Genomic DNA, 10052 nt, shown 5'->3' on the forward strand with positions numbered 1-10052 from the left:
CCCGCCAAAGCGGATTCAGTTGGTCAACTGGGGGTGGGGGGTGGGGGGATCCGCCATCCTTCCAGAGTCTCCAAAGGAGGCGTGGCCCTCCCAATTCCGCCTGGGGCACCGTACCCAACAGTATTTTCCCCTAAACCTCTCAAATTCGGCAAGCCCACCCCCCCCCTTGGAGTTGTAGAATTTCGAAGAAACTCCCAAATATGGGGGAGCTTAAGGAGTCCGGAACACCAAGGCACCCAGCACGGAAACGCTCTGGCAAAGAAAAGGGGGCCCAGCCCCATCCCGCCCACTCTGCCCACGTGATAGCCGGTCGGACCTGTTTCTGGGGCCCCAGCAAGGCGCCGCCAGCTCCTGACCCCGTAACCCTGCCCCTCCCCCATCAGGGAAGAAAACCAGACGGGCAGCACAGACTTTATTCAAATGGTCTTTTATTTTATCTGGCGTTTCTAGCAAGAGGCCAGATAGATGAAGTTAAACAGAATCCACCACAGTAAAGGTAAACAGGCCTCAGAACGCCCTGGCAAGAATCTTCCCCTCCCCACACTGGCCCAGTCCCACCAGCAACTGGTCCCAGCTCAGCCTTACAGCGCTCTAAACACCCCCACCAATTTTTGTGATTCAGACCAGGATCGTCTGGGTTGTGTCTGTGTGTCTGAGGGATGGTCACGCTTGAGACTGTGACCATTTCCCACCTCCAACGCACCAGGTGAGAAAAACTGTAACCTGAAATTAGATCAGCCCCCCACCCTTCCCCCCGCTATTCAGCCGAAGGCGCAGGGGCGCGGGGCACAAACCCGCAGCAAGCGGGGCGAGGTGACTCAGGACGCCCTCCTCCCATTCCCCGGGGCGGTCCACACCCCAGACCCTCCTCCCAGGCCCCACACCCACGCAAGGCAACAGGAAGCTCCCCACGTCTGCCCCATGACGCAACGATGACCGCTTGCACAAGTATGCCACGGGTGGGGGAAGGGGAGCGCCTGCCTGGAATTCTCTGAGGTTGGAAATGCAAACACCAACTATTGAAAAACCTTGAAAAGGGCAGCACAGCTCCCAGTAAAAAATAAAAGTCCGACCCTGAGGAGTTTCAAGAACCAAGCCTCCCTGCTCCCAGTCCCAGAAGGAGAGGGAAAGGTCCACGTCCCAGTCCGTTTAGACAGCACCTGTGGGCGCAGCAGCTCTCGGCGGAAGGCGCTCGCGCTCCCGGCTCAGGCTCCTCGGCGCGGCCGCTGCACAGAGGCGGCGACGGCTCCCCGGGGGCAGAGTCCCTCTTCAGGCCTCTCAGCAGCCCGGGCGGCAGCTCCTCTCCACGGTTTCAGCGGGCCCTCCCCCGGGGGTGGGCCTCGCCTCGGGTCTGCGCACTCCGGCCGACGGTTCGGCCCGCGCTCTGGGCTCCGGTAGCGCCGATCGGGGACCCTCAGAAGGCCACCACGGCCCGCACGAGAACGTTCAGCATGTTGTCCGCCGGGCGGCAGGCCGGCTTCGCCTCGCACGCCGGCGGCGCCGTCGGGGGGGCGGCGGGGCTGCAGTTCAGGAGGCCCGAGAAGCGCCTCTGGAGGACGCGCGCCAGGTTGGGGAAGGCGCCCTCGGCTTGCGCGGGAGGTGGCTGCAGGCGATCAGGGACCTCCGAAGAGGCTCCTTCCTCCTGCTCTTCTTCAAGACGGGCTTTCTTGCTTGGGGCCAGTCCGACGTCCCCGCCGTCACTCAGGCTGCTGTTCCGCCGCTTTCGGCTGACTTTTGTTGTGGGGCGCGGGGCACAGCGGGCTGGGGTCTCCTCGGCTCGCGGCGCCTCCCGCGTGTCCATGGGCTCCGGGGAGGGCTGCTCACCGTCGGGGGGCGCTGCCTCGGCTACAGCTTCCGATTCCCGCGACTGGTGCAGGCGAGGATCAGGGGAGCGAACGGGGGACAAGGGCACCTCGGGCTCGTGGGCTTCCACCTTGGCTGAGAGGTAGAGCTCTCGGGCGCTGCGCATGACCAGCGATAGCTGCAGACTCCGGTGCAGCCGCAGGCCACCGCGCTGCATGCGCGAATGGTACATCTTCCACACCGACAGAGTCATGATGCGCTGCGCCTCCTTCTGCACTTCCATGGCGGCTCGACGGCGGGGGCGAGGGCGGCGGGGACTCCCTGGCTGGGCAGGACAGGTAGCAGGTGCACTCCGGGCAACGCGCTCGCTCACGCTTCTCCCCTCAGGCGAACCCACGCCGTGACACTGCTAGGACGCTCTGCCCCGGCGCCCGCCACCCGGGCCCTTTTGTACCCGGAGTGAAGTCACCGAGCCGCCCCGCCCAATCAGAGAGCCGCATCCGGGCTTCCCAACGCGCCGCGGCGAGAGACTCCTTAAAGCGACAGGGTGGAATTTACCGAGTGGGGGAGAAGGGACAGGAGTCGGGACGAGGAGGAGCGTCCCCCGGTCCACGTGGAGCTCTCGGGGTGCTCTCCGTTCTCAGGGTCCTTAATACGCTAGCGCGCAGGCCCAGAAGAGGGGGGCCGCGGATGCGGGGCAGAGTCCACCCACGTGCTTCCGTCTGAAACCGCAGCTGGCTGTAGGCGGCAAGTTTCCTTTCGCGCCGGGGAAGACCGGGGTTCGAACCGGTACATCCCCCGTGGGCACAGTTCCTAGCATCTACCAGGTGTCTAATGTTTTTTTGAATCAGTAACCGATTAATGTTTTTTGAATCAATAACCGTGCTAACACTTACTAAGCACTATACCCGCCAGGCGCTGTTAAAGGCTTTCCTTTACTAAATAACCTCACTGATGCCTCACCTCCACTCCGCGGAGGGTACTGTTATACCTGATTTCTTCAGGTGGGGAAATCGAGACAGAGTGACTCGTTCAGTATTTGCTAAACGAACGAGTAGGCCCCTGGGGCCTCCAGCTCTTGCGTCTCTCTAGCGTAAGACAGCCCTCCTCAGTCCCCTTGTCTGTAGGCAGTGAGGCGGCGGGCAGCGCTTATGGCTCCAGGGCATAGTTGCCCACTCCACCGGCAGCGGATGTCTGCAGACACGAGCGCAGCCCGGGCTGCCATTCCTGCACTCTACACCGGACACGCCCCCAGTTTCCCTGTACACGAGCTCCACGGGTGGGCTAGGTACTCGCAAGACTGAGGACCGGGCAGCAGGGCAGTCCGGGTGAACACGTGGCTGTGCGCCCGGGGAACCGAGGCTGGGGTAGGAGGTGTAAACTAAGCAACGCAGAGACAGACCAGATAGATGGAAAACATCGGCCCCACCCTCCGCTACGCCCTATCGCTCCAAGAAAACCTATTTCCTGTTCCTCCAAAATAAGATGCAAAATTGTTCCTACAGCTCCGTTCATTCGTGGCAAGGGCCCTTTAAGTGAAGGCTCCTCTCTTCCCCCTTTCACCCCCTCCCCCAGCCGCCGGCGGGCGGGCAGAATCTTCCGGCCACTGGAAGCGCCAGACTTCCACGACTAAATTTGGATATAATGACGTAGGGCAGGCGCGCGAGCCGCTTCCGGCTGCCCATATAAGGACAGGGGCCGGGATCTCCACTCGGAGCTGTGGCAACCTCCTTCCGGGCGGGCGGGGGCGGTGCCTTGGCCTCCGAACACGCCCACTCCCTTACCCTCCCGGTCTCCCGGCAGCTAGGACGGGCTGTAGTCCCCGGCTTCCGGACCAGAGTCCAGCCCCGCGGGCTCCCGAGGCCAGAAGGCGTGACGCCTCCGGGAAAACCCCCGCCGGCAGATAGGGGCGATCTCAGGGCTTCCACTGATGCCAACTCCCTGAAACCCTCCACAAAGACCTTGCCAATACGAGGGGCGATTCGCTGAGTACCCCTTCATCCTTGTTCCGCCATAGAGACCCCATAATTATTTCTCCCTACAAGGTTCTCTCCCAGGTATTCCTGCTTCTTCCCTCTCCCCCCCCGCCCCGCCAAATCATGCAGCCTTGGAGAACCCTCACGCACAGCCCTCCCCCCGCCCCACCCCCCGCACATGGGGACTCAGGAATTATTTGCTGTTTAAACTGTCCCTCTTCAGCGATCCTGCCACACACTAAGGCGACCTGCTGAGGACGCACCCGTCTCCCCCTTCACCATCTCGGCGAATCCACAATGACATCCCCAGCCCAGGCGCTATCTCTGAGATTCTCTTCAGCGACTCTGAAGCACAGGGGCGCACAGACTCTCCAAGAACTTCAGCCATCTCGCCCAAATGTCTCCAGAAACAGACCGCGACCGCACTCAGGTGATGGCTCACCTCCGAAAAAATGCATTTCCGGAGACCCCACACAGAGCGCCTCTGTCACACTAGGGTCAACTCTGTCTCTCCAGACATTCCTGGCGCCTCCCTAGATGGAGACCCCACACGCAGAGGACTTCCTTGTACACACCATCCTCAGAGCCACCACCACACCCCCTCCCGCGACTGCCAGCCTCGGACGCAGAGAGACTCCACACCCCAGAAGCATCTCTGGGGCCCCCCACTCAGCCACCCCGCCCCAGGGCGATCTGGAGGCGCCCCTCCTCTGTAGGAAAAAAAGAGGAAGGAAGAGTCCAACAAGACTCCGCGCCTCCATCCCCGCGGGAAAGTGGGGAGGACCACCTCTTCCCCCAGCCCTTCCCAACCCCAGGCTGGGACGATCTCCCAGGGCGGAATCAAGGTGCAGGCTCAGGAAGTCTGTTAAGAGGATCTCTGAATCGAATGATCCCCTTCCCCAGCCATAATCTCTGATTTGAAGGAGGTTATTATTATTCACATTGCCCCTAAGGGAAACAGGTTGCGCAGCAACAATCCCAGGGGCTGGGTCTCCAACCAAGAGATCACGAGGTCCGACCCCCAACCCAGCCAGACTGAGCTGGGACACTGCGGGCGGTGGGCTGCGCGGACGCGAAGCCTTCTCTGCCCATAATAAAGATGGCCGTGAGAAGGGCGGAAGTTTCCGTACTTGGGGCCTCCAAGGCCTCTCTACCCTGTCGTTCCCGCTCTCGATGGTGGCATGGGTCACGTGACGGGGGCGGGGGTGGCTGAGCTTTCCCCTCTACTGGGAGGGAACCTGCTACCAAAGCCGAGAAGGGAGGTGGGGCTCGACCTCGGGCGGGGGGGCGTGTGACATGTCTCTCGAAGACCCATTTTTTGTTGTCCGAGGGTGAGTGACAGCAATGAGGGGGGGAGGGAGGAGGGTGCTCGGTCCCCGTGCCAGCTAGTGCCCGCGTGCCCGCCAGAGCGTGCTAGGCAGTCTGGGCACGGCCGTCGGTGTGCGCCGGTCAGGGTAGACCCGTGGCCGAGTGGGAGGGGTCCGCAGGGAGATATTAGGGTATCCTGAGCCCCCCCCCCATTCGTTTGCGGGCGCGGTGGCGGGCGGGAGGACCGCCTGCCCCCAGGCGTGACCAATGTGTGTGCCCCTGCCCGCAGTGAGGTGCAGAAGGCGGTGAACACGGCCCGCGGGCTGTACCAGCGCTGGTGCGAGCTCCTGCAAGAGGACGCGGCGGTCGGCCGCGAAGAGCTGGACTGGACGACCAATGAGCTGCGGAATGGCCTTCGCAGCATCGAGTGGGACCTCGAGGACCTGGAGGAGACCATCGATATCCTGGGGGGTTGCAAGGCGTCCTGGGAGAGCCCATTCCTGTGGCAGGGGGCGGCTGGACACCTGGGAGGAGTTAAGGGCTTGAGGCAGAGGAGGGGCTTGTGTCTGGCTTTGGCCTTGACTCCTGACTCGGAGCTTACGCATAGTGGAAGCCAACCCAGGCAAGTTCAAGCTCCCAGCTGGAGACCTGCAGGAGAGAAAGGTGTTCGTGGAGCGGATGCGGGAGGCAGTCCAGGTGAGGAGAGTTTCCGGTGGCCTGAGTGTGGGGAGGTTGGGGTGTCTTTACTCACTGATGGCGTCCTCACCCCCAGGATATGAAGGACCATATGGTCAGCCCGGCAGCCATAGCCTTCATGGAGAGGAATAATAGAGAGGTAAGGCATCCAGACCCAACATCCTCACCTGAGGCTCTCAGAGAGACCCTCCCCTTTGGGTGCAATCCTGACCCTCTGTGTCTGTTCACCTGTCCCCCTTGCATGTATGTCTGTCCCTTCTGTATCCGTGCCCATCTTCTCTGTGTGCAGTTGTCTCCTGGCTGTCCACCTCCCTGCTCTTTCTGGCTGTGTACACCTGAGCCCTCTCTGTGTATATAATCCTTTCTGCCTCCTGGTGTGGGTCTAGATGCCCATTTCCTTTTTCTTTTTTTGCTTGGTGTGTTACTGTTTCCAGCATATATGTATGCCTACTTTGTTTCTGTGTATGTACCTGGGCATCTGAGCGGGTGAACTTGGCCTCTGAGCGGATCCCCCTCTGCGGTCGGCTTGCATACCATTTCCCTCCAAGGGTGTGCCTGCTCATGCCTTTTGTGAGCAGTCTCCCAGCAGCCTCTGTTGGCACACTTTTTCCTTCTGTGTCCTGTGTCCATTCTTTGCATGTTGTGAAACCAGCCTGTCTCCATCCCCTCGTGGGATCTGGGAGGGTGGGGGGCTGAGGCCTGCATGAGTTTGGAGTCCTGTATCAGTGCCCACATGCTTTCCAGGTGTGCTGCCTTGAGGATTAAAGTCCAAATTCTTCTTTTTTTTTTTTTTTAAGATTTTGTTTATTTATTTGACACAGAGAGAGACACAGTGAGAGAGGGAACACAAGCAGGGGGAGTGGGAAAGGGAGAAGCAGGCTTCCCGCGGAGCAGGGAGCCCGAAGCGGGGCTCGATCCCAGGACCCTGGGATCATGACCTGAGCCGAAGGCAGACGCTTAACGACTGAGCCACCCAGATGCCCCAAAGTCCAAATTCTTAAATACATCTGTTTATCTGATAAATGTTCTCCATGGATTAATTTGGTAAATCCTCATTCCAGCCCCAGGAATTTCCCCCATTTTACAGAGGAGGAAACTGAGGCGAAGAGACATCAAGTGATATGGCCTTGGGGTCACCTTGCTAGTAAGGAAGGGGTGGGTCTGGGGAACCCGGGCTGTCCCATTCCCAAGACTACCTTCCTAACAACCATCTAGATTTGCCACAAACCTGTGTCTGGTTCTGTTCCGAGTGGCCCCCCTCTCCCTGAACCTGTGGTCTGTGCCCCCACAGATGCTGACGGGCAAGCCAGTTGCCCAGAAGTCATCCAGCGACCTGCTCGATGCCAGCATGGCCTCAGCCACCTCTCGTTACCTTGAGGAGCAGCAGGCCACACAGCAGGTGTGTGTGGGTGGCTGGGGATCCTGGGCTGGAGGAGCCTGGGGACGGCGCAGGGCCCCTTGCTGACAGCCGTTCCCACTCCTCTGATCTGCAGCTGATCATGGACCAACAGGACCAACAGCTGGCAATGGTGTCTGGGAGCATCTGGGTTCTGAAACACATGTCCGGCCGTGTTGGGGAGGAACTGGATGAGCAGGGCATGTGAGCCCAGGATCCTAGGGGTGGGCCGGGAGCCCTCGGGTGGCTGCACTAGTGCGTGCAGAATTTTGGGGGCTGATACCATTTTGGTATCGACAGCATGCTGGATGCCTTCGCTCATGAGATGGACCACACCCAGTCCCGGATGGATGGGGTCCTCAGGAAGATGGCCAAAGTATCCCACATGACGAGTGGTAAGTCCCTTTGGGGAGGTAACTGGGGTGGTTGGGGGGGGCTGCAAGGGTGGTACCCTGTCCCCTTGTAACCTCTGACCCTTTTGCCCCCAGACCGCCGACAGTGGTGTGCCATTGTGGTGCTGCTGGGGGTGCTTCTTCTGGTTCTCATCCTGCTCTTCTTTCTCTGACCCCGGCCCTCCCGAGGGCGCTGGTCCCTCTAGCCCGGGAAGTTGGCAAGGTCCTGCCCCTCTGGGAGAAGTGGTTCCTTCCTGGGGAGCTGTCCCAAGGTTCTCAGCAGAGCCAGTGGGACCCTCAGGGCCCTGGGCCAGAGCCCCTGCCACTGGTCCTGTCTCAAGTGCGCTTAGGAGGTGGTAGAGGTAGGGGAACCTCAGACGCACTCCTCCCCATTTCTACTCTGGTACCCCAAAGCCATTTGCTCCTGTGCCTTCTACACGTGCCAACTTGGAAATAAAAGCCCAGCCTTTTTTATACGCATTTGTATCCTACTGTCTGTTGACTTGTGGTTCCTTAAGTGGGACTCCGGTTGGAAGCCCCCTGCTTGCACCCACTGTGGGGCCCAGGCATTCACGCGCATGTGCACTTGCCTGCCACACACATGCACCCGGGCCTAATAGGGATCTCAGTGGTCAGGATTTGGTGTGGAAAAGATCATTCCAGTTCATTTCTGGGTTTCACCACTGAGAACATTGAACAGTTCCAACCCTGATTCTCCCTTGAGCTTTTGAAGTTTAGCCTCAACATCTTCTGCTTGTTCTGGGCCCTACAGTAGACCAGCCCCTTAGCCGCGGAGCCGAGCGGTCGCTTCTGAGGGGCCCCATAACGCTGGGCTCCGTGGCACACCCAATCGCTGAGGCAGCGGCCTTGCCAGGGCTTGCCTGAGTGCAAAAGGATTCCTGTGAGCCGGGAAGACTTGTAAGTGCCATGAACCTTAGCCCACCATCTCGAAGGTTGGCATCCTGCGCAGTACGCACTCAGCGGAACCACGCATCTCAGCCGCCCGTTTACCTGTTGCAAAGTGCTGCCTGTTCACAAGGATGTCGTCATGTTAGGCTTATCTGTCAGACCTTAGAAAGAACCAAGTAGGTACAGGTTCCCTTTTTGATGCAAACCCACTGATGCTACGGTTTGGGTTCGCCTGATCTTTTTATACTTAGTTCCAAGTCTTCTTGGGGTTAGAAGACGAGACTTCTGGAGTCAGACGGTGTTTGCACTTACCTGGGGTTGCCTACTTGGTAAGACAGATGAGACTTCCTGTTACCCAAGGTGACTGGTTTTTTGTTGATGCTGCTGGCTCTCAAAACCCTACTTTCTGGCAACTGAGGCTGGGGCTGGTTTTCTTGAAGTACACCTGGGCCTCCCTGGGAACTGAAATCCCACTTGATCATCTCCCCATGATTCTGGATGTTCCCCCTAATCAGGGAGTGGACGGGCCTGACCTGGGCAGGGGATGAAGCCTCCTTTCCCACTTCAAGGCAAATATTTTCTGACTTAATGGGATCCCTAACATCCGTGAACAACCTTCCCCCATTACTAGAAACATTTCTGAATCAGGGGGACCCTAGGGCCCATCTGTGTCTTTTCCGTCTGACTCGAGAACATTTTGTCCTTCCCTATCCTCAGGACCTACAGCTCTCCAAGGTATTTTAAAGGACACCGGCTGAATTTAACTTGCCATCTCAACTCTTGTGTTCCTTCTTCTTTTTTTTTAAATTATTTTTATTTATTTGAGAGAGAGAATGAGAGAGAGAGAGTACATGAGAGGGGGGAAGGTCAGAGGGAGCAGCAGACTCCCTGCTGAGCAGGGAGCCCAATGTGGGACTCGATCCTGGGACTCCAGGATCATGACCTGAGCCCAAGGCAGTCGCTTAACCAACTGAGCCACCCAGGCGCCCGTGTTCCTTCTTCTGATGCAGGAGTGCGTGGGTGCACTGGCTCAGATGCAGTGAAGGGTGTGGGTGTGTTCAGGATGTGTATCTGGGACTGGGGGTGTCAAACAGCCACAGAAGGGGAGTGAGCCAGTGAGTCCGTCATACAGCCAATTCAATGGAGGCCCTTCTTGGGGGTGATCCTGTGGGACCCTGACACAAGACCTAGGACCCATGGATGTGCAGAACAGCCCCGGGGCGCTGTGTCTGTACACACCAGGGTAGCCAGAAGGGTGCTACAAGAAGCTACGTTTTTAAAGTAGGCTCCACACCCAATGTGGGACTTGAACTCACGACCCCCAAGATCAAGAGTAGAATGCTCTACCGACTGAGCCAGCCAGCCAGGTGCCCCATTCTAGGGGGAAGCTACTGGCAGCTTGGGTTTGAACCTGTTTCCCCATCTGAAAGGGGGACACTGCCTCTCTCCTCTCACACTGATGTTCTGGGATGTGACATCTGGAATGGCTGTTCCTGAGCGCACTGAGCCTTCATGTGCAGTGACTGTCCCCTCCTGGGCCCCGCGCCCCCAGAGAGCAGAATGCGGCAGGGC

At 59.0% G+C, this 10052-nt stretch overlaps 2 protein-coding genes across 2 annotated transcripts; one reads left to right on the forward strand and one right to left on the reverse strand.

Moving 5' to 3' along the window:
* Window positions 1–411: 411 nt before the first annotated feature.
* IER2 (immediate early response 2) lies at window positions 412–2423 on the reverse strand. Its single transcript, XM_028088885.2, has one exon. The coding sequence runs from the start codon at window positions 2084–2086 to the stop codon at window positions 1415–1417; it is 672 nt and encodes a 223-aa protein (XP_027944686.1). The 5' UTR covers window positions 2087–2423; the 3' UTR covers window positions 412–1414.
* A 2579-nt stretch (window positions 2424–5002) lies between these two features.
* On the forward strand, window positions 5003–8051 carry STX10 (syntaxin 10). The gene is made up of 8 exons (XM_028088952.1): window positions 5003–5110; window positions 5377–5546; window positions 5689–5783; window positions 5860–5922; window positions 7075–7182; window positions 7277–7383; window positions 7480–7574; window positions 7668–8051. Exons 1-8 carry the CDS (start codon window positions 5076–5078, stop codon window positions 7742–7744), a joined length of 750 nt encoding a protein of 249 aa, XP_027944753.1. The 5' UTR covers window positions 5003–5075; the 3' UTR covers window positions 7745–8051.
* Window positions 8052–10052: the final 2001 nt, after the last annotated feature.

Source organism: Eumetopias jubatus, unplaced genomic scaffold (assembly GCF_037043125.1).
Source record: "Eumetopias jubatus isolate StellerSeaLion01/CBP00866 unplaced genomic scaffold, mEumJub1_p1.0 scaffold_1, whole genome shotgun sequence".
NCBI lineage: Eukaryota > Metazoa > Chordata > Mammalia > Carnivora > Otariidae > Eumetopias > Eumetopias jubatus.

Bases quoted from the DNA above. Each gene is read 5' to 3' on its own strand.
- STX10 (XM_028088952.1), top strand. From the start codon at position 5,076: ATGTCTCTCGAAGACCCATTTTTTGTTGTCCGAGG. The intron at 5,111-5,376 runs GTGAGTGACAGC...CCCTGCCCGCAG, and splicing joins CCATTTTTTGTTGTCCGAGG to TGAGGTGCAGAAGGCGGTGA. The intron at 7,575-7,667 runs GTAAGTCCCTTT...TTTTGCCCCCAG, and splicing joins AGTATCCCACATGACGAGTG to ACCGCCGACAGTGGTGTGCC.
- IER2 (XM_028088885.2), bottom strand. From the start codon at position 2,086: ATGGAAGTGCAGAAGGAGGCGCAGCGCATCATGACTCTGTCGGTGTGG.